General features: G+C 37.5%; 1 protein-coding gene across 2 annotated transcripts in view; it reads right to left on the reverse strand.

Moving 5' to 3' along the window:
• The window catches only part of LOC122816484, a 546,741-nt gene that overhangs the window by 249,758 nt on the left and 272,048 nt on the right, over positions 1-24,935 (reverse strand). For both annotated transcript variants that reach the window (XM_044089308.1, XM_044089309.1), the window contains exon 5: positions 23,335-23,423. In XM_044089308.1, the coding sequence (XP_043945243.1) occupies positions 23,335-23,423 (89 nt within the window). The remainder of the gene's footprint in view (positions 1-23,334; positions 23,424-24,935) is intronic.

Here is a 24,935-nt window from a genome sequence, read left to right on the forward strand (position 1 = left end):
GTATAATGTTTAAACTGTTTACCCTACAGGTACAATGAGCAGCAGGTGATTCTTACATGGGGTAATTGGATAGGCTTAAAATGGCCCCAGGGGCAATTAGTCTAGTACTAACCTATGAGCAGCCAATACAATGGTGAGAAGTACAGATGATAATTCTTATAAAAACAACAGCTAATTAAATTTTGTCCACTAAAAGACAGAAGGGCCATAAAAGCTATGACATAAACTTTCATGCTGAGAGAGAAATTCAGAACTATGTTATTTTGATTTTGTGAAAAGGAACTGAGAAAATTCCAGATGATCAGTGGTCACAGCCTAAAAAGACTACTGGCTTAAATTTCTAAAGTACTTGTCACCTGACAGTGCTGGTACCACAAAAATATCCTTCAGTGCATTACAGTGGATAGGATCAAGAGCTATTACTAACCAGGATGAAGTCTCAAAAAGAAGGGTACTGGTCCCTTTATGAGTATGTCAGGGTATTTCCTAACTTGAAACAACCATGGGCTAAGAGTTCTTCTGATGTTAGCGTGTATGTATGCATATCTCACAGTAAGTGCACTCCATAAATTTGAGATTATCACACCATTCAGCAACCTTAAATTGTCTATAGAATAGTGGCTGCATGAATTTTTATTATCACAAAGTAAATAAAAACATAAGGCCATTATCTAGCTTCTTGCACCTCAGTCATATCTGTAAGTTATACATCTGCAACATCTTCACATTGCATTTTTTTCCAAAAATGTTTAACAAAAAATGTAATAATAATAATAATAATAATACAATGTTGCACGGGGGTACAGCATTATATTCTGTTCCCCATTGCTATGGAAATATATTTGATCTGCATTGCATATTTCTGTTGTCCATAAATTAACTAAATATTAGAACTGATACTGTTCTCAAAAGCACCCAGCAAGGTGAATGATTTCTCACTGTGTACTGTTCCAGTCTATACCTACTGCTCCAAGTTTTCTATCTATTACAGTCATTAAAATCTACAAGGATTATTAAAAGATATGAGGGACTGCAACTTCCCTCCATTTACTGTTATTTTTTTCCAGTCTTGCCAGTCCATATTACATCTGTTGACCCAATACCTCCCTGACAGTTTCATTTACTGGGAGACATCTTACCTATATCAGTTCTTGGACAGCACTATAGCTACTTAAGAGACATGCAGTGGACAGGAGTTATCTGATGCCAGGCTAATGTTTTTCTAAGGTTGCACAGAAATAATGATGTCATTACAGTATGGCACATTTTGCACCAGCCATGAGACATCTGCAGCAACCCTCCCCCACCAACACTATGTCTGCTAGAACATTGAGGAGGAGGAGGCAAGGGTCAGTTCAGAAGGAAGACAAAGGCTCACCTACCCTTATGCCCAAAGCAGACAACAGCAGCTCTCTGGATCCTGTATCATCATCTCACCTCTATGCACTATGATAATCCTCAATTGGTTTCTATAGTCTATAGTCTAGGATGCCACCATGGCATCTCAATGGGCAAACAGTTATATTAACCACAGGCACCAACTGAACAACTTCTCCTAGATATTATAACAAATAAAGCACAATAACACTTGTCCAAAGGCTTTAAATGTTGACATATTCTTCTGGAATGCTGCCAGTTAATGCCTGTGGTATTTCTGTTTCATTCCTGTGACAGATACACACTGTACAGGGTAATGTGTTTTTCTCAAAATCTACCTTTCTCGGTAGACATTTATTTAGTACTAGAATGGATCTGGACCAAATTCAACAATTCTTCTCATGATGCACAGTTATGTTGTAAAGTAGTAAACGGCATGAACTAGGTTTTGATAACATCAAGGGCCATACAGACAGCCAGGATGTATCAGTTGTATTGTTTTCTCCTGCAATAAATGTCTTTAATTTTCTTTTATTTCCTATCTCATATTCTACATTTTTTTATTCTCATGTCTGTCTTGCATTTCAGCGACAGTATTTCTATCCCATCCTTAAAGTTAATCAGGGCATATTTTTCACAAAATCATTAATACTACACTTATTTCATTCAGCATATTCCAAAAACAAACAGCAGGCATCTTTTGTGGCCATCGTCACAGGTGGCAGACAAAATGAAAATTCCAGTCCTGAAAGTCCTTGAAGTCAAAATATTATTTTTCAATAGCTTGGACTCAGACCTAAATGTATGAACACAGTACCCTAGAAGGTATAATCAAATTCTTATTTGTCTCTTGTTATACAGGACATTGGTGAATTGCATATATATGCTGAAGATTTTTCAAAGCTTTATTTTTATTTTTACTTTTGTTAACAATCAGTTAACAAAAATGACAGCTGTTTCATTGTATAGAACAAACATTCCTAGTTCACTTGAGTTCAAAAGGAGTAGAGACGATGTCTAACAGACCTAAATACATAAGAGGATTTATTACTAGTACATTAGTATGAAGAGACTGTGTAAGGGTGTGAGCAAGCAGGTAGGGAATATAAAATGTTTTTCAACACAGTTATATAAATATTTATACAGTAACTAATGAGAATCGGGCTTTTCATTGAATTGGTAGTGTTAAAGCTTCCCATACTACTCCCTTCCTTAAGTAAGACTCTTCCAAACAAGTTTTAACAAAACATTTTTCTTAACCTACCTCATATATCTGTCAAAAAAAACTTGTAAACTGGCTTAAACACCATTTCACTGCTCTGCAACCAAAATTTTGTACCAGAGATTTATCCAATTTTGAAAATTGTCAGCTAATATGTTTATAACATGATGAAGTAAGTAATAGTGGGATGTAAAAAACACAAACTGGCTATGCTAAACATTTAATGAATATATCTAGCAGGAAATAAAAAGATAAACGTACCTGGATTTATTGTGCCCTTTCCTACACCACATACATTTGAATGTAACTTTATTCTGGCTGGTAGCAATGTAGTAAATATGTATATAGTATGTAGCTGGGCAACAACATAAGTATCAGTAACAAATACAATGACAATGTAGTAAGAATTCAAAGTGTACATAAGAGACTATAGCAATGCAGCTGGTGCTGAAGTAAAAATAGTTTGAAATCTGAATCACGTAGGTCTGTTGCAATACAGTATGAATCATATTAAACTAATCAGTGAGATATAACTAAGTGCTGCAATTAAGTAACAGGACAGCAGTCACTGTACAAAGAAGGATGCTAGAAGCTGTAGAAACTGCAGCCTCTGGAGCTATGATGGCACTGGAGAATTAATAGGATAGAAAGAGCGACAGGAGACAAAAATTACTGAAAGCTATATAAACTGTGGCTAGTATGAATTTCCATATCTTAAACACTGTAGATGTGCAAATGTTATGCAGAATCAGGGCTGATGCACATTGATCCTTTACTTGCAGGAATACAATGTGCTGCCAGCCAGGAATGCAAATACATAGGGGCCATGTACTTCAATATACATACCAAACATTTCCTTCCCCTTTGCCTTTTCATTTCAGATAAACCACAAGTGCACAATTAGCAAAGGGTACATTACATAATACTGTATGATTTATATATTATATTTCCAGATATGCATGCTGGTCATCAGCATTAGTGTTAGGTACATTACTTAATACTATGCATTGTATAATTATTTATAGTCGCAGATATGCAGAGAAACAAAAAGTAATTAGCACTGTCTCTGTACAAGTGTCCTTGAACCTCATTATCATTGTCAGGCATTTAGTGTTGTGTTTACTCCTCTCATGCTACTTAGACTATAGGTTCTCTTCTTAACATTACTTCATATTAAAATAATCATAATAAATAAGAACTAATAAATAACTAATAAACATAATAAATAATAAAGACTGTATCCATAATAATACATAACTACTCTGCCAGGTTAGGGGAGTCTTCCGAGTCTGGTATGGCAGCAGCCAATCCCCCCCCCCCATAGCAGTCTGTCATATCCCCACTTCCAGCCTATCTCACACTCTATTTCCCATTATTTTCTCCTGCCTGCCCAACTCTATACTTGATCCTCTCCTCTATCTCTTCATTCTCCTTCAGCCTGGAAATACCTCAGCTGCGGCATACTCCGTAATACTGGTGACTGCCCACTAGGTGGCGCCTCTTTACTTGCTGTCTACCTTATATCCTTACACTCTCCCTTTATATCTTACTAGCTACACCTTCTGGTCTTAACTATAGCTCTTCTCGTACTAGGCCACCATTACTAAATTTCTAGCTCTAGTTAAACCCTGTCTCTTTATAGTTTTACCGTGCCCTAAGGGTCTAATATCTCTATTCACCCCTTTAAGCATTCTAAATCTCCCACTGCTAAGCCTCTTACCTCCCTGTTACACTTTCCGCCTTTACACTCACCTGTTGCCTCTCTATTTTCACTGTTTGTCTTCTTGGATACAGGACTCCTTGTCTCTTCCCGCTCCGTTTGCCCTGCGGGCTCACTCCACTCCCCTACCCTGCCCCCAATTCCCACCCACCCCCAGGGCCCCTACACTTATTCCTCCTACACCACACCCCCTTTAACACTGCACCAATATCACTGCTCACATCATTATCACATCACACCTCCCACAACACATTACTATTAGTCACACCCACCCCCAATTAATTCTGTTATCCACTTCCCACACTACATTCACCACTACACCAACTTACCTATCACACCACACATTCAACTACCAACTATTTAACTCCACTATGCCAACATCTCCCACCCACCTCCTAACTCAACTACTTCTCTTTCTCACACTACTTCCTTCTCTTTTTACTATCTATCTCTCAACCTCGTACGAACAACCACTTTACTCCTCTACCCCCTTTCCCACAAAATATACTTCTACATTACCACTAGCCATTACTCCAATCTCTCTAAATATTACATCTGCACCCATCTACATACTTCCCAAATTTCATAGACTAGCTCCCATTAAATATAATCATACCAATAACAAAAAACTACTTAACCATTCTTACAAACTACTTTACCATAAATATATTACATACCTTCACTCCCTACTAGATGGAGACATTCACCCAAACCCTGGTCCTAATCATACCTCTACCACTGATAAATATACTCTAATTAATAGTAGCTCCATAACCCCTTCCAAGTCAGCAAACTCTCTCCTCATAGCACATCTTAATATACGCAGCATTAATAATAAAATCCCACACCTCCATGCCCTATTAGATGTCCACCAATTTGATATCCTATGCCTATCTGAAACTTGGCTTAAACCCATTACCCCTCCTGGTTATAATATCATTAGAAAAGACCGTACTACCAAAAAGGGAGGAGGGGTTGCAATCCTCTACAAAACCAAACTACAAATTAGCACCATTGACCTTAACCCACACTTAGACAACAAAGCTGAATTACTTATCACTAAACTTCAGGTCAACCCTAATAAAGCTATAAATGTCATCTGCCTATACCTACCACCAGGAAACAATATTAATACCCTTGAAAATATCCTGAACTGGCTTACTATCAACCTCCCTCAGGAAACTATAATTTTAGGTGACCTCAATATTGATTGGCAGTCCTGTAATAGTTCACACCCTTCTACCCACATTAACCTATATGGCTTTACTCAAACTATCAACTCCTCTACCAGAACTCACAAACCCAACAACAAAGAAACTATCTTGGACTGGATACTTACTAATAATCCTCTACATACCTACAAATTAGGGACCCTCCCAGATGATCTAAGTGACCACTCCCTAACCTATTTTATTAGATCTAAAACCAACCTTACACATCCCAACATTGCCAGAACTGTTCGTTCCAAAAAACAATTTAACCACAATCTATTCCTTACAGAACTTAAACAATGTAATTGGTCACCACTAAAATATCTTCCACTTGATGAAGCTGTAGCATATTTTAATTCCACATTCTTATCCATCCTGAACCACCATGCCCCGCTACGTTCTATTAGATGTAAAGCTAAACCTGCACCCCGGCTCTCAAACACTTCAAGGCATAAAATCCATCTGAGAAACAAAGCCTGGGTTAAATGGCATTCTACTAAAAACCCATTAGATCACTTAATTTTCAAACAACTAAGAAATGATACTAAAAAAGCCGTAGTGCTAGATAAAAAGAACTTTTACCTCCAAATACAGCAAACCCATCTTAATAAACCACAAATGTTCTGGAACAGCATTAACAAACTTCTTCATCCAGGACAATCAGTCACCCCCAACCCTCTAGGATCCAACCCAGATAATCCCATTCACACTGCCAACTCCTTTAACTCCTTCTTTACCAATGCCATCCAATCTCTTGCTAGCCATCTTACACCAGACACCGCAAACCTGCCTAATTCTTCTGTAAATCCTCCTCCTTCATTTCTATTGCAACCAGTGTCTACTTCTACTATTTGCTCTCTTTTACTAAAACTTAAACCTTCCACCCCCTCAGCTGACCAACTCCCAGTAGAATATCTTCAAATAGGAGCCAAATCTACAGCCTACCCTATATTCATTCTTATCAATAGAACCATTAGTGAAGGACATATCCCGACCATCTGGAAAATTTCATATATTATTCCTCTATACAAAGGTGGGAACTCAAATGATTTCTCTAATTTTCATCCCATAGCCTTGCTATCTCCCCTGGCAAAAAATATGGAAAAATGTATTCAGAAACAACTTTTAAATCGCCTTCTCCAAAATAAGCTACTGGCTAACTGTCAACATGGCTTCAGACCTTACCATAGTACTACCACTGCCCTGCTATCTTTTACAGACTGTATTAACAATAATCGTAACAACGGCTTTCATTCCTCTGCAGTATTCGTTGATTTATCCAAAGCCTTCGACATGGTTCATCACCAGCTGCTCTTGCATATCATGCAATCTCTGTCCCTAGACCCATTAACCATCAACTGGTTCAAATCTTACCTTAATAACAGAAAACAAGTGGTACTCTGGCACAATAATCTATCAAATCTCCTACCTATCTCCCTTGGTGTCTCTCAGGGCTCCATATTAGGGCCGTTACTATTTTCCATCTATATTAATGATCTTCACTCAGCAATTCCTCATTCTACCTGCATTCAGTATGCAGATGACTCCACTATTATCTGCTCAGCTACCTCTCAAATTGAACTGCAAACCATAACCCAGAACGCATTTAACACTGTGGAACAATGGTTTACAAACCGTTGTCTCCTCCTAAATCCTAAGAAAACAAAACTGCTACTCTTCTCCCCAACATGCAAGTCCACCCCCACACAATTTACACTTACATCTAACAATGGTACTATTATCTCTCCAGACCCAACTACCAAGCTCCTAGGAATAACTATTGACAATAACGTCAACTTTGACACACATATTAACAGTACAATAAAAACAGTCAACAAGAAACTTGGATCCCTCTACAGAATCAAATCCTTTCTTACTCAAACAGCCAGGACTGCTATAGCCAGAACTCATCTCATTTCTACTCTACTCTATGCCTCACCCATCTATACAAACCTTTCTAAAACCAACATTCACAAGCTGACTGTATCCTATAATAATATTGCCAGATTTGCTGCTGCCTCTCCTTTCCGAACTCATCACTGTCTAAATCTTATACAACTTGATTGGTTAGAATTTCTGCAGCATTTTCATTTTTCACAGCTTACTATTGCCCATAAAAGACTGTATCAACTCTCGAATACACCTATACTCTCAAGCCTACTTACCCCCTACCATAATCCTAAAAACTTATGCTCTGCTAATAAACTACTGTTTAACACCTGCAGAGCTAACAATTTAGCAGGCGACTCCCTCTTCTGTAACACCGTTGGTAAGCTATGGAATCTTCTACCCACTGAACTTACAAAACTCTGATCTCATAAACTTTTCAAAAATAAGCTCAAGCTTCATCTCAAGAAACACTGGTTATGTTCCTGTATTATCCCTGACTAACTGCCGTTTCTTCTCACTACAACCACCTGCATCTACCCTTCCCCTTCTAAATCTGCTTATTATGAATCCTGTGACTGAATTCTTCATATTTACTTCTTTACTATCATCATTGTTTAACTGCTTTACCATCATATACATTGCATATATTCTTCTGTAGACTTTTTCATGACCATACTTAAAATGTGTTTTTATTATATTATTCTGTAGACTTTTTCATGACCATACTTAAAATGTTTTTTATTATATTTTGTTCTATTCTATTTTGGTCTATTATATATTGTTTATTGTTTTATTCATATTGTTTTGCACATGGAGCTTTTCTCCCCGGGCCTCTACTGAAAATGGACATGTATCCAGCTAGACTAGCCTGGTCAACAAATGTAAAATAAAATAAAAAATAAAATAAAATAAATAAATAAATAAAATAAAATAATTTTTGTTGCTGTTTTCAGCAAAACAGGTACCTTCTTATTTTTTCAGGATAGCATCCCTGTGGCCACAGTGAGCTTGGAACAGTGATGTGGGTAAGCTCTTCAATGCAGAATGGTGTAGGGAGAATTCACCCAACGCACCCATTTCAAAGGTCAAAGGTCTTGTATTCCCTTATGGGTGTGCAAGTGCACAATCATACCTATTAAAAATGCACATGGTCATCACACCGTCTTTGCTTAAAAATCTAGTCATCTTAGGCTATGGCTGCAGCCAGAGTCAAATCCAGCACTAGACAACCTAGGCAGCTGCCTAGAGTCTGCAGGCTTGGGGGGCCCACTGGCTGGGGGGCTGCCACAAAACTTAAATTTCTTCTTTAAGAATGCACTCTGCATGTGTCTTTTGTAACATATGTGTGGATATCATACTGAAGCTGCACACACACATTTAAATGTTAGAACTCTGTGAGCATGAGATTTTAAGCATGGAGAATTGCTTACTACCATTACAAACGAGATGAATGTACATGGAGAATGGGTTAGGTGTGTGTGTGTGTGTGTGTGTGTGTGTGTGTGTGTGTGTGTGTGTGTGTGTGTGTGTGTGTGTGTGTGTGTGTGTGTGTGTGTGTGTTTGTGTGTTAGCAAAATGCTGCAATTAGGGAGGGCAGGTTGGTTAACTTATTCAGGCTCAAACCCTATACATTGTTTACAGGAGACGAGAGCCTGAACGTTGTATACCAACTACCAAACTGTCATCAGCAGGTGCATTTTTTAGGACTGTTGAGTTTCAGTGCACTTTCAAAAAATGCTGAGTTTCAGTGCTGGTATACTGTATCACACACGTGCATACATGTACATCTTCTGTGTTTAACTTTGTAAGATGCCGACACTATTATTTTGCCTTTGGCAACATCTTTTCACACTATAGACCTTTAGCAACATTTATGGCTTTAGATCATATCAGAGCAGCTTAATTAATATTTTTTTTAAACAAGACACAGAACACTAAAAGCAAATGTAAAGCACATACAAATAAAAACACCCATACAAGATACTTCCAGAGTAAATATATTAACCCAAATGTAAAAGTTAAAAATTACATTTAAATATTAAAATATTTAAAATTCAAATTTACAGTCAAAATCTATACAAAAAGTATGCTATAAATGTAAAAGAAGTAATTTGTAAGGGACCTTATAAACCCACCCAAGGTGCTGCACTTCCAAAGCTGCTGCAGTAACATAAGGGTGTGCACCAGAGATGTCAAGCCATGTCACTGATACTAAAAGCAACATATTAGCAGTCACATGGGAAGCCTGGACCAGCCAAATTACACAACTCTGAAAATGGCTATTCTATTACAGTCAAGTACAAAGAGAATTCATTTTCAACATGTTGTGTTCAGTTACAGGATGCTGAAATACCAGATTGTTAGTTGTATTTGCAGTCACAGGTGGTGCAGTTCCCATTTTCACACTGGCAGTAATTCGCTATGTGTTGCCTTTTCTCTTTAATCCATGGGTGGATGGGTAACTGTGGCATTAGTACATATAATTAAAGGGGTGTGGAGTGTAAAGTCATCCCCATGGAGGTGCAGGAGGGTTTGGCTCCTGCATAAAATGCTTTTTCGTTCCTTTCATTGCAGTAATGCTTTGACCTGTATATTTCAATCAGCTATAGCTTCATGGAATATAGGCTACATAAAATGTAGTGGAACTACTGAAAATAAAGTATCAAAATGTTAAATACAACATAATATTTTACATGGAACCAGTGCAGACTTATCAGAATTTCTCATTCTCTTACATAGAAATTCTGGACAATGTATCACATTTGTGCTTCTACTGCTTCTGCATTTATAACAATCTTTTCTCTGTAAGTTTTATTCATGGTATAAAGCTCAAATCAAATTAGGTCATAAGGTTCATCTTCAATATGTGACTCCATTTTGTCTGAAATTTTCCTTGTTTCCTATCTTCACTATTTTGTACATACATTTTGAGTCATGTATCATGTTTTAAATTAGGTGCTAAATATTGATAACAGATTAGTCAACAACCAACTTGTCTAAAAAAAAAAAAAAAGACACGTCACGACAATACAGTTGTTGACTAGATTGCTAATAAACAAAGCATCAAAGAACACTCATGAATACGCACAGTAATACATCTGCACACACAAACTAGCACATGCACCATGCAACAGTCAACAACATTGACATATCTATGCAACCTAAAACACACAAACAGTTGTAACAAGCGGGAAATCACTCACAGCCCCCAAAACTTATGTAGACAACTGCAGTTCTTTCTTACCTTGGGTAATTGTCACATGGAACATAGAGTCATACAGACATTTTGTACAATAGCCACTTCACTCACCTTTCACACAGTCTGCATCAAACACATATTCTCACCACAGCATTTTCCTGACCATTCAGCCCAATACATAAAACCCAACCAACACTGCACTGCTAAGCACTGCAGCATATACCTGTATATACACACACACTCACATTATACAAACTTCTGGTCACTCATACCAACAAGAAATAGCCACATGAATGACACCATACACTCGACCATTAACTGTCAAGACTACTGACGCATGAACACTACATGGTCCTAGTCTCTCAGTCCAACATACAAAACCCACACAACACTATAAGTCAAACACTCACCCTCAGCAATGCTGATATACACACATTGCATGCTTTTGATTATGTAAAACCTACCTTCAAAATGCAGCATACATACACCCAAAAATAAAGCACCAACATGTTCCCGACATACACACCCATACCCACACACACTCATATCCCTTTAGTGGACCTAGCACAACTCTTATAGGTTCATAGGTTCATAGGTTGGTACTGGACTATCTGCCCGAAGGCATATATTAGCCCAGCCACATATTCACCGCCCCTTTAGTAGTTCCCTAGACCCTTGTACTAGCAGCTAGTACCCTTGGCCCCTATCTAGTAGTGCTGTTGGTGTGATCCCCAGTGTGAACTTTCTGTTAGACATCCACTCATCAAGGTTCCTCTTGAAGAGTGATAGTGAGGGGCTCTGTCTTATGTAGATCGGGACCCTATTCCATAGTAAGGGAAGTCTCTGCGAAGGGAATCTATCCCTCCAGCATGTTCTATTCATTGTTGTGTTGAGGTTTATATAACTAGAGCGTGTAGCTCGAGTAGATTTGGTTTTGCTAAGATGGAGCATGTTCAACAATTCTGGGTTGGACATGGCTCTGTACGTTAGACAGAGATTGCCTCTGAGAAAGCAGTATGCAACAGAGAACAGTCTTAGCTTTTTCAATCATGCTGCATAGGGCAACTGTTTGAGGCCAGTAATCCTCTTGGTTAGGTACCTTTGTGGTCTCTCCAGCTGCTGGAGATGTCTAGCCAGGTATATTCCAATTGGTGCATTGTACTCAATAATGGGTCTGATGAGGGAAGAGTAGAGGGGCACCATTACATCCTTAGAACTTGATGCAAACCCTTTCATCATCAGATGGATCACATAGAAGGATTTTTTAACCACTTTGGCAGCATGGTTATCAAAGGAAAGCTGACTATCTACTTGGGTCCCTAGATCCCTTATTTCTTCTTCAGATTTCAGGGGATTACCTCCTATGTTGTAGTTTGCGGGTACTCTGTTTTTTCCAAAGGGGATTACTACACGTTTTTGCATTTAGCTTAAGACCATGGCTTTGACACCATGCATCAGTCTCATTTAGGCCCTTCTGGAGGATCTCCATGTCGGCCGGAGACTCTATTATAGCACCCAGTTTGCAGTCGTCCACAAACTTAGTCAGCCACAGCCCTTCCGTGCTTGCCTGTACTTCTGAGAAGTATATGTCAAACAGGAGGGGCCCCAGGACAGAGCCCTGAGGCACACCACTCGTTACTCATCTGGATTTGGACATAGATCCCACTACTCTTACTTTATGGGATCTGTCTGAGAGCCAGTTTGCAATCCATCTTGTGACATAAGGGTTTATGCCCAGGCTGGTGAGCTTATCAATAATACCTGAATGGGGAATGGTGTCAAATGCTTTAGCAAGGTCAAGGTAAGCCATGTGTACCTCCTTTCCCTTATCTATACCCTGAGTAACTGTCTCAAAGAAATCCACCAGGTTCAGGAGGCATGATATGCCCTTGACGAAGCCGAACTGTGTGGGGTCCAGCGACTGGAGGTTCCCAATCTCTCCATTTATGAGTTCCATAATGATTCGCTCCATAGCCTTACAGATCAGACTGGTCAGGCTTATTGGTCGGTAGTTCCCAGGATCAGTTGTGGCCCCACCCTTGTGTAGCGGGACCACCATTGCTGTGCACCATTCTATGGGTGCATATCCTGTGGATATAAAGTAAAAAACATTATCTAAGAAAGAAGCCAGTCCTAACACAGCAATGCTGTGCACATCCATACTCTTGATGACTATATGTATGTACGTTTGTATGTAAGTGTCCAACATGAATGACATTTCAGTCACAGGATTTTAACAATCTGTCCAGTGATAATCTGTCCAGTGATAAGATGCAGTTCTTAACTACACACCCTCTTCTTTACCACCAAGTTTTTTTTTTTTTGCCCTTTCACAACTTGTACCCAGTTTATATGATATCTTCCACAATCTATTTCTTAAGTCAGTAGATAACAACCTTATCTGACTTAGGAGGTTTAACAGAAATGCTGTTCATAGCGTTTTTCATGGCATCCTTATACTTTTATTGTGCATTTTGCCAGTATTTCTACTAATAATGCAAGAAACATTAAGGTGAACCAAGAAAATCAGTAACCAGAGAAAATGCACCAAATTTGTGACACCAAGAAAGTGAGTAAACTCATAGGTGAGATCAATCAAAAGCAATTAAATAACATGAAACACACATCCAAAAGACTAAAACATATATTTAAATTTATATTTAAGCATACCAAAACTGATTTTTTATTGACCTCACCTACGAGTTTACTCGCTTTCTTGGTGTTACAAATTTGGTACACTTTTTCTGGTTACCACTATATCTACTGACATAATCATATGGTTGATGCTCGATGAAATATGAACTCTTTTCAGACAATATTTTTGTATATTTTCACAACATGTATCACACAAAGTTATCTTCTACCGCATTTGCCAACCCTTCTTCAAACTGGCAGTGCTATGCTGGCCTTCATCATTGTGCAATATGGCACGAAATGCATTTTTGTCTAAATTGTGTTATGGAAGCAACACATAAATACATAAAGGTTACAATTATGACAATCTTGCTTCTGTAAAATCATTAGTTCCTTTCTTCAACTTAGAAGACAAACAAGAATAAATATGAAGAAGGCCAAGGCTAAGTACTTTCAACAGCAGCAAACCAACTACTTAGGACAGCCCTAGCAATTCTGACATTGCATCAGAGCAATAGCAAATAATAAAGTATTCCACAAAAATACAGCAAAATCCAAGAAACTACTTTCAGTACAGAGCAGCAAATAAAACAATATCACCGTGGCACCCCCATGCCAAAATACATTGTTTACAAGGCCATCCTCACTACTCTTATGATAGCTCTGCACAGACAACTTGACTACCCACTTTGCTATTTGAAGGTTATCAGAAAAACAAGGGTCAACAAGCTATTAGACAAGACAGATTGAGGTTATAACCCTGACCTTTACACCACCCATCCTAAACTTCTTCATCTAGGTAGAACAATACTTTGTAAACCACTCACACGTATACTTAACCACTGTCTTTTTACTAGTAACATCCTTCTGTAGAGCTTTAATAATACCATTTCCCAAGATCCCTCATCCTAAGAACTCCAGTGAATATCATCATATTGCAATTTCTGTCCCCTCAATAATATTTTAGCGAAACTCATCTATGAGCAGATCATGGAATGCATTATATTGTATGATGTTCTTACTGGCCATCAACATAGCATTTATCCCAACTACAGCACCCAGCCTTATATATATACTTATAAATCACATATATTCAAATATAGAGGATATCCTACTTACAGGTGAATTTTTTTAGATCTTAAAAGATCATTTGAGACTGTTGACTACACACTAATCCTACAAAAATAGCCTGTTGTGATTTTCTCAGGATGATACAGTCTGATTTAAAAACTAAGTGACATAATTTTTGCAAGACTTGGTTCAGATTACATTCCTAAATTAGATGCATTTTCATGTGAAGTTCCTCACTGATCCATTCCAGGGTCTCTTCTACTCTCATGGTTTATAAATGACACGTCCTGGGATTTCACCAAATTCATCTGCACACTTTATACATACAAAGTTGTCATTACTAGACCAGGGAAAACTCAAAGGGCAATCTCAAACTCTTTAAAAAAAAAGTGACTTTGAGTTACTCTGGAAGTGACTGGCCACAGATAAGTTAATGTGAACACAAATAAAACTACAGGCTTTCCATTTGCACCTATTCACAGATTGAAAGCCAATCAAGCCCTACCATTTGCAGATCTGCCATTAGTCATGTTTGCTGTATTTCCTGTGGTTCAGGGTTTGATTTCCTTTACTTTCATATGCACAGTATGTGACCCTGAGCAAATAAGTTAACCAGCCATTGCTCCCAGGTCAACCCTGAAAAGGGACTGTATTCCAGTGGTCTATCTGGTTAACAAATGGGTATTATTATCCCTGTTTTAAACCTCTTCCCTGGACCACTAATCAAAGACATCTGGGAATTGTGCTGGATCAGACCCTTGCCTTTACCATATACCTAGAAACTCAAGTCAGCAGAGTTCTTACTCAACTGATACTTTCATGTTCTAGTTCCAGTCTTTAATTCCTGAGTCCAGGCATTCTCTTACCACTACTGTCCTGATACCTAGGTTAGAATATGGACTACCCATAACTTGCATACTTTCCGCTACAAATGCTAATTTTCTACAACCTGCAGAAAACAAAATCCTTTTTTTTTTCATATACATTGCCAACAATAAAGAACATCATTGCACTATCAGTAAGGCCAAATGAGTACCGGTCTCCACCAGAGCATTGTTACTTCCGAGCATCCTAACATATAAACTCAGCAACAAAGGTTACTGACCACCACTTTACTACAAATTCCTCTATCATAAACAGCCCTACAGCCCTAGCGGCTCCAGTCCTTTGCAAGTGCTTAGGCCTTCTTTCAAGTTAAATACCACTGAAAAACATTCTCCAAACTTGCCCTTTCAAACTGGAGCACATTTCTGGGATAAAGTTGTAAGTGATTTGAAAACAAAACAAAGATTGTGTTTTAGTTTTACTGTTGGCTCAGTTTTTTTCTTATGACCACACCCAGATACTAACTTAGGTACTGCCAATGATTTACATACTCTAGCAAAGCATCTTGGGTAATTATAAACACCATACTTCTTTACAGGAACAGCTACTTACTTATACTATAATTTCACTAATAGATCATTGCTTGCTAATTTTCAGTCTATGGTATTCCACCTCTGAGCCACAATTATCAAATTGTCTTAACAGTATATAAAACATCCCTGTTGCTGCACTTAACATGGGAAAATAGTAGAGTATACACAAAAATAGGTAGTGAGGCATTGTGGGTTTAGTCTTTCATGATGTTATGTCAAGAGTTTTCAGATTCAAGAAAATTTTGAAGTGGTAGTTCGTATCAACAAGATTAATTTCAAAAATAACACCCTTTTGCATAAAGCACTGTAAAATTTCATCTCAAAACCATTTGGTTTTGAGATTTACTTCCTGTTTTATTTAGGGGCACCTTATCCATACTCCAGTTTTGTGTTTTTTCTTCTACTGTAAACTTGATATTGTATATGGTAAGGAGAATACTCTCATCACTGAGGATTGGTTGTTTGCATTTATTATGGAAAGTGTGACAATGCACTTTAAATAAGTATTCCCTTTTCAAAGTTTCTGTTGGGATACAGTAATATATTAAAGATCTATATAATGTATTCACTTAATTTCATTCTGTAGCAGTTGTCATTTCCACTCATGCCGAAACTTGTTAAACATAGTAAAGAAATGTTTTATTTCATTTTTTTTAAATGAAGAGCACCCAGACTGACTGGAACCAATAATTTAGCCATAATCAGTTGGAGGCATTCTTCTACCCACTTTGGTAGATTATATAAGAACATTTTTTTACATAAAGCCGCTGCATTTTCAATATAGATTTCTTTTGGATATCATATTAAATATTTGTGTGCAATGGAAAAAAGATCCCCCTCTCAGACTGGTCTTTCCACATTTTATTAAAATATAGTGTCAAATATGGATTAGCTATGTGAAGCTTCCAATTGTTATATTTATATACATATGTAAGTATGTTTGCATGTCTGTATCTGTCATTCTGTCTATTTATTTGTATTTGTTAAATGGATAGAACACTGATTCACATGGACCATTTACAGACTCATCTCAAGAGTACTTCCTGGTTAATTGCCTAACTGGTTGACTCTGAGCAAGTCAAATGAAGACTCAGGGAATCAAACCACGGATCACAGGAAGTAGCTTCTTTAATAGCTCATAGCCATAATCATCTGTGCTAACTGTCAGACATTTATATTAATAGATAAAGACCATATTTTGATATTGCCTGAAGGGAAAGTGGCATGGCAGGGTATTTCCAGTGTTATCTAATATGCACCTGCAGTTTTTAGTACAAACTGGCAATACTATACAAGAATCACTAGCCTCCTTATATTATCAATTATTTGCTGTGACAGCCTTAAGTTGGTTGGTGCCTTGTATACATTACAAGACAAAATGTTGGGGTCTAAATTATATATGGTTACTTTAAGTTTAAAACAAAGCAATGCATCTTATAAATTATATAAATGGGACATTTAAACAGGCCATCTCAAAGAAACTGGAGAAGAAGATTTACAAAGCTCCATAGAGTACATTCTTTTTCTACTACAAAATCAAACTCAAAATTTCTATGACATTAATTTTACTCCCTACATATTAGTCATTATAGAATAACAATTATTCAACTGATCTGCATGCCTGGTAGTTCATAGGTTTAAAAACAGTTTATGGAGATTGTTCATCAAATGAACATTGCAATGCATGGAATCTAATGCTGGTCTGAATCCACTGGAAAAACTTTGGATTCTTTACACTCTTTTAGCTTATTAGACAGAAATGGAACCAGTCTGACTGTCATGGTTGAAAAAAGACTTATTTTAACTGACTGGAAAGGTGGTCTACTCCAAGATATTTAATTACAAGAATGGTTATATTTATATATGAATTACTTTGATTCTGGATTTATTTTTTATTTTATTTAATTTATTTAAGTTTGTTGACTGAGATAGTATACAGATCACAATAGACCATTTGCAGCCCAATGTGAAGAAATTCACAAAAAATTACACAGAACTAATTCACAAACAAGGAGTAATCACAGACGGTATGCAGTCCAGGAGGCAACTGAAACAATGAGCAAAAATTATTAACAAAGATGAAAAACTAAATGTGGATTAATTTTAGTAGGAGCTATAGGAAGTAAGCAGTAGGTGAGAACAGAGGGTGCAGACAAAACTGCAGTAGGTGAGAGAGCAGTTAGGTGATGTGTTCAGTAGAAAAGTACTTGCAGTCAGACTTTTGATGGTGATATCTTTGAGGTGTGCTCTGAAAGTGGGGAAAGATGATTTCTTTTAGGGGATGACGGAGGGATTGCCAGAGTTTAGATGCAAGAACAAAGAAGGGGTAGACGGTAAAGTGCAGTTTGATTTGTCTGGTCTAGTGTGAGAGATTCAAGTGGGAGAAGTTGCAAAGGTTGTAAGGGGTGATTTCGTTTTGGAGTTTGTCAGTAAGAAGCAAGAACATATCTGGCTGACGTGGTCTGAAAAGAAGAGATTCTATTACAGTAGAATCCCTCTTATCTGGTCTCTCTTTAACCGACCTCCTCTTTAACCAGCCATCAAATTTCTGCCATAGCCTTAGCAAAAGACAACATTGAAGAACAGCACTTCTGTCTCCTCTAGGCTAAATAATGACAGATGTTTGAGTTTTAGACTTCATATTCATTAGAAAAATGCATACTAACAAAAATCGTGTTATTCTAGCTGATTTATAATCTATAAATGCTATGTTGTACACATTTTCTGATTAATCAGCCATTCGTTTATCCAGCCTAAGGTCCGGTCCCAGCGAGACCAGATAAGAGGAAGTCTGCTGTAGTAATTCAGCTCTGTATGTGATTGGAAGCTATTTGTCTTTGGAGAGGCTGGTGTAGTGAGTTTCCTTAAAGGGAGGGAGAAATTGAAAGCTGTAAAACCTACAAAGCAGCATACATCAAGACTTGGAAGACTTGTTTTATGATATCTGTCTATCTATATCTGTCTTTTTCCTTTCCATATGTATGTATATATATATATATATATATATATATATATATATATATATATATATATATATATATATATATATATATATATATATATATATATATATATATATATATATATATATATATATATATACACACACCATGCACACACACAGATACAAGCAGATAGATATGGCTTATAATACATGTGGGCATATCGTATATATTTTAGAGAGCTAGTCATATATTTATTTATTTAATATGGTAACTGACGTAGAATGCTAATCATATTGGACCACTTTCAGGTTCAGTACAGGCTAAAGACATAATATACAAAAGTAAAATAATGTGATATGAAGAAGATACACATGTTCACAACTACAATATAAAATTGATTAACTGCATTAAATGATTTGCAATAGAGGTTGAGAACAGAGCATGGAAGATGACGTTAGTAAACAGGAAAACAGCACCGATTTAGAAGGTATGAGGAGTTATGGGTAGTGTTAGAACTACATCTGTGAGAGGAAGACTATGCAGTAGAAGGAGAATAAAGGTTAAGAAAGAGTATAATAAATGAGAGCATGATAGATGGTACTAGGAGGGGAAAATAATCCTAGAAAAAGACAAAAATGAATAAATATAAGGCTTAATTACCAGGGAGCTGAGTGGTCACAGAGTGTTGCATGGGGAAGGGCATGTTATGTGGCTGCATTATCTTGGAAACATTTGCGCTATGCTAGTTTAATAAGGTGGTTTCTTAGCTCTTGTCTGAAAGACTGAAGGAACTGAGTGGACTTAATTTGCTTTGGTATAGCTCCCCTGATTTTAGGGGTTAAATCGAAAAGTCGTGTTGTGACCTGGACAGGTTGTTTTGTGGGAGGAGCAGGTTAGTGGTGGAAGAAGAGAGTGATCTTACAGCATAGGGAAGTGGTCACTTTTCGTATAACTTATTAACAAAAATCAGGAAAGTTTGCAGATGTAACAATTTAAAGATTAGTGAGGTCAGCAGGAAGATAATATATTGAGAAGGGGCGCAACCTAGCTTTCTTAAGGTGCTGCAATGATGTTCTTGTCTGAGGAAGAGATTTCTGAATCTGCAGATACTGTTGTTTGAAGGGTGATGAGAGTTTCCTTGGAGGTAGTAGTAAGTATTGGCAGGCTGTATTCCAGTTGTGGTAGAAGAATGCCTTTAGCTATAGCAATCCTTACAAGAGAGATATACAAGGTGAGAGAGTTCCTAGCCCTAAAGAGGAATTTATTGAGTTTTTGATTTTTTTTTATTTTGTCAATAGATATGATGCTGGAGGGTGAGGGCTTAGTCTAACCAGAGATCCAGGTACTTGCAGGAATGGACAGTTTCTAGCACTTGACCAGTGCTGTGGTAAATAGACCAGTCAGTCAGCTGGGACTTTGTGTGGTTTTCTGGGGAGAGGAATTCTGAATAACATGGCTTTGTGACATTGAGGAGTAGTTTGTAAAGCCAAGAGCTGAGGGTGGGGAGGTCCTGCCATAACTGGTTCTTGATTTGGGGGGCAGAAGGCCAGGTCTATGAATGAACACATCATCTGCTTAGAGAATAATTGGCATTCTTAGGAGGCCAAGTGATAATCAGTTGATAAAAAGGGAGAATAGAATAGGGGACAGTATTAAACCTTGGGGTATTCCCTTTGTAATGGGGATGATGATATCTATGATAGATATGTGTGAGTGTGTGTGTGTGTGTGTGTGTGTGTGTGTGTGTGTGTGTGTGTGTGTGTGCGTGTGTGTGTGTATATATATATATATATATATATATATATATATATATATATATATATATATATATACACACACACACACACACACACACACACACACATATAAAATCAAGACAGGAAAACTGTAGCTTTATTAAACTACTGACAAGAGTAGAGACGTCAGATAAGAGGAGTAGAAGAGAAGGGAAAAGAGTGACTAGGAGTCAGAAGTAGGATAAACAGTGACAATAGAACTATTGTTAGTGCTGTATAAAAATGTTAGGGTTCATTAATCAGAAACAGATGAATATGTGGCAAAATGGGTGAAATGTAGTAGTAATTTGCTTCTGGACAAAATAGGATCAGATATGTGCTATATTCAAAAACGAATGAGCATTGGGTTACAATACTATGTCTACAGTCACTGTGTTATTTCTGCAGTGGTGAAAAATAACATGCCCTTGGGGCTAACAACATTAGGAGTCAGACAAGGTGTCTTTGAGACACAGTACATCTAAAGCTGAGTAGTCATAAAGATCAGCCAGGTTTCATTCCAAGATGTTTTTCACAGGCCACCAGTAAGCTTTTTAAAGGGTGAAAGAGTGGTATTCATTTTAGGAGACATGAAGAATAAAGTGAATTATATAATAATGACTCATTGCCATTCAATAACGTGCGCGCTGATTGGACAGTCCAGTCAGCATGCCCACTGTAAACTGAGCCTGTATCAACAGAAAAAAGTCCAACCGCTGAAATTCCATTGTGCAGCCAAACCTTCCTACTGTTACATGGGTAGAGGACAGAGCAAAATCCAAGAAAAATCAGGTATTTTCTGCTAAACTAAAGAAACAGAAATGTTCTTTGCATTTTGTTGCTGTCCCTACTAATATCTTAGCAGCATACCTTTCAACTGTCCAGATTTTTGCCTCATAGTTTTGGGTCTTTTCCTCATAAAAAATGTTTTTGGCAAGCCACTGTGGTGGTGCTGCGGTAGCGTTGTTGCCTCACAGTTATACATTGCCCGTTCGATTCTCAGTTAGAGCGTCTTCTGTGTGGCGACATGCGTGAATGGGCGTTCCTTCATTGAAGGTTGTGTGTTAGGCCCGGCAAGCCAGCACGAAAAAAAAATCTACTGCCAATCATTAGTGGACCGGAGTTCCGCTGTGGCGACCCCTAACCGGGAAAAGCCAAAAGACACAAACAAACAAACTGGGAATTAAAGTCATTAAATAATGACAGACTTTTCAGAGTTATGCTTCATATCTTTCAGAAAATGCACACTAACACAAAACCGCTAATTCCAGCAACTTTCTAAGTTTATAAAACCAATATTTATTTTGGACCTTTGTCTCCCCATTCTGCTGGACTTTGTCCAGATTCTTGCATTAACAGGGGTATAATGGCAGGGGGGAAAAAACAGGAATGGAGATTCTGTTTTTACCTTTGTTTCTCCTGAACAGTGTGGATGTACTGTGTAAGCATGGGAACACAAGTCCCATATGCATGCCCAGTACATCACTAAACAAGGAAGAACACGAAAGAACATTACAGTGCCATTATAAAAAAGGCATTGATTACGAAAGGTAAGTAATTTTGTTCTTAAATAATGTTATCATATAATAGCAATAACCCACTTCTGGATGTGAGGTATCACAGAATTTACCCATGTTGGCACCACTTCATCACTTGGGTTTACCTGTTGTGATCAAATCACACCAACAATGGATAAAGCCAGTGATACCCACCCCCAATCATGGGTTATTGCAAAAATATTTAATTTCTTAGTATCAGCTGAGTATGGCAATTCTTTTGGATAAGTACGTTAATAAAGGATGGCCATGTTCTGAAAAGTCAATGGTGCTCTTCTGCAGCACCTCACTCATTCATGCTAACTCAAACCCTGGCCCTGACGTTTACCCTACACATTAATTTACATAGAGCCCTTTTCCTTAAAGTACCACTGTTCTGACAATCTACATCTGAAGGTTTACAGTCTGTTCTTTTTTTTTTTTTTTTGGGGGGGGGTTAAACTAATCATAAAAGGAGACTGTTTCCTTTTTTGATCTTTTTAATCTTGTGAGTGTTTGATAAGTGGCTCTTCTATATACTGTTTGCCAGTATTTCTGCACATCAGCTTTTAACAGTACACCTACACACACACACACATATATATATATATATATATATATATATATATATATATATATATATATGGGTCTACTTCAGAATGTCGACCATTCAGAATGCCGGCTTTCATATGGCCGACACCATATGATCGTCATTCCGAAAGATTGACATCCTGAAATAGCACCATAAAACTGTGTTATGCAGGGGGGCAAGCCCCCCTGCACCCCCCACACCTCTGCTACTTAAATATTCTCACTCCGAGATTGCACTACAGTGCAGAAAAGGGGTATCTCTGAGTCCTGCAGTGTAGCGGGATATCCGCTATCATTTGTCGGCCTTTCAAATGTTCGCTCATATGGTGTTGGCCATATGAGTTTTGAAAGTTCGAACAAATGAAGGGCTACTATATATATATATATATATATATATATATATATATATATATATATATATATATATATATATATATATATATATATATATATATATATACACACACACACACACATTTTTTTTTTCTAGAGAGAGGGAGACAGTGCAATACACACACATGCACAAACACCCACACATGTGCACGCACGCACACACACTTACACACGTGTGTAAAACCAAAAGCTACTGCTGGATCATAGAATCTAATCAAGAGGTAGTGACCATTATTTGGGGATTAAATGGACAGAAAAGAGAAGGGGTATGAAGAAGAAAAATAAATAAAGAAGAGTATAAATTAAAGCAGTCTGCTTGGGAAATGTGTTGCTTTAATAAGATATAAACTCACCGACAATTGCGTTCCTCTTGCCCAGACAGATGCATCACCTTCCACAGTGCCTGAAGCCACTCTGTCCTCTTCGCCTCACTTTGTGCAGACTAGGGACACACAAAAAGGAGAAAAAGGGGAGCTGATGCATATCCCCATTATAAAGTGCAAATATTATTAAGCTGAACAGAAGTTTAGATTCTTTTGACCTCCACAATTAGGGAAGGTGATGCTGGGATCAAATCAAAGACTGACTACAACCTAAAGAAATACTACAAAATGCTGGTGGCTCATTGAACCTGATGTATCAAGCAAGTAAAATACTCAAGTTATCACAATACATATCTCTGACAGTTCCTTTTTTAGTGACTGACAAAGAATGTCAGCAGAGAACAATCATCCTGTTTCACCTAGTCACCATGTTACCCCTGCTAGTCCCATCCCAGGCGTATTTCATACATGTCATCTGTAGATACCTTCACTGCCAGAAGCCTGTATACATCCTTAGAATCCTAAATATTTTCTGCAAAACAGAAATAATAACCATAATCCAACCAAATATGAAAATCCTGTGCAAAGAAAATGCTATTAAACATCACAAATATCAGTGCTGTAGCCAGCCCAGTGGTACAAGAGCAGGGGAACCCGGCAGTGACAGCGACCTGGATTAGACAGCTGCCCAGTTACTGGATAGCCATCCAGAGAAGGAGAGGAATGAGGAGGTGTTTGACTACTCACTTCTCTCTCTCTCTCTCTGTTTCAAGAGAGAAAGGAAGTGAGTCTTGGCAACACAAGTCCTTCCAATGGATCCTCTGTAGACACCATAACAACTGACGTGAGGTATCCACTTAGCAATGGGCAGGGCTGACTGAGGGATTATGTTGCTTTGCAAGCAAGTGATAATCCCTCACTGCTGCCTGTACATGAACCCTCTTAGGCATTGTCAAGGTATGTGCAAAAGGAAGGATAGGCTCAAACAAAAAATATTTTTATTCATCTGCGTTTATGAAAACTGAAGTTCTCTCATACAAGAGATTGGCACGGTACAGTAAGGAAGGTAGGGGACAAAAAATGAAACAATCTTTACAAAAACACTAGTCAATACATTCAAAGTCTTTGTATCACCATTATAATATATAAAACTGCAACAAATCCAGGGTCATTTTTTTCTGTAAATGTTTGCACAAGACTTGAATGATCTAGATACATAATATCAACAGTATGTTTATACAGATAGACTTAAGCTTTCATACATCTATAGGCTGATTCTTTCTGGATGCTTTCATTTTGTGATACTTATAGAATTATGAAAATAATACATATTTGCATGATTAATAAACAAACAACTAAAAATGTAACAAAGTTTTGATGAAGTTCTGGTTATTAAAGAAAGAAAGTGCTAAACTAACACACATTAGACTTCCTGTAAGAGTTTTTTAGTTATTCACGTAATTAACAATATAATAAAATGTTCAACATCTCTCAAGTTGTACAAATTATATTGTAGTTATCAGTGACAATTTTTTCCAGAATCATCTAAGGTTTTGCTTAACAACATGCAAGAGTTTGCATTTCACTTTGTTTACTGGATTATATAATGAATGGTCGAACTGTTTCATGAT

This window comes from Protopterus annectens, chromosome 12.part0 (genome assembly GCF_019279795.1).
Source record: "Protopterus annectens isolate FY-2018-M chromosome 12.part0, PAN1.0, whole genome shotgun sequence".
Taxonomy (NCBI): Eukaryota; Metazoa; Chordata; order Ceratodontiformes; family Protopteridae; genus Protopterus; species Protopterus annectens.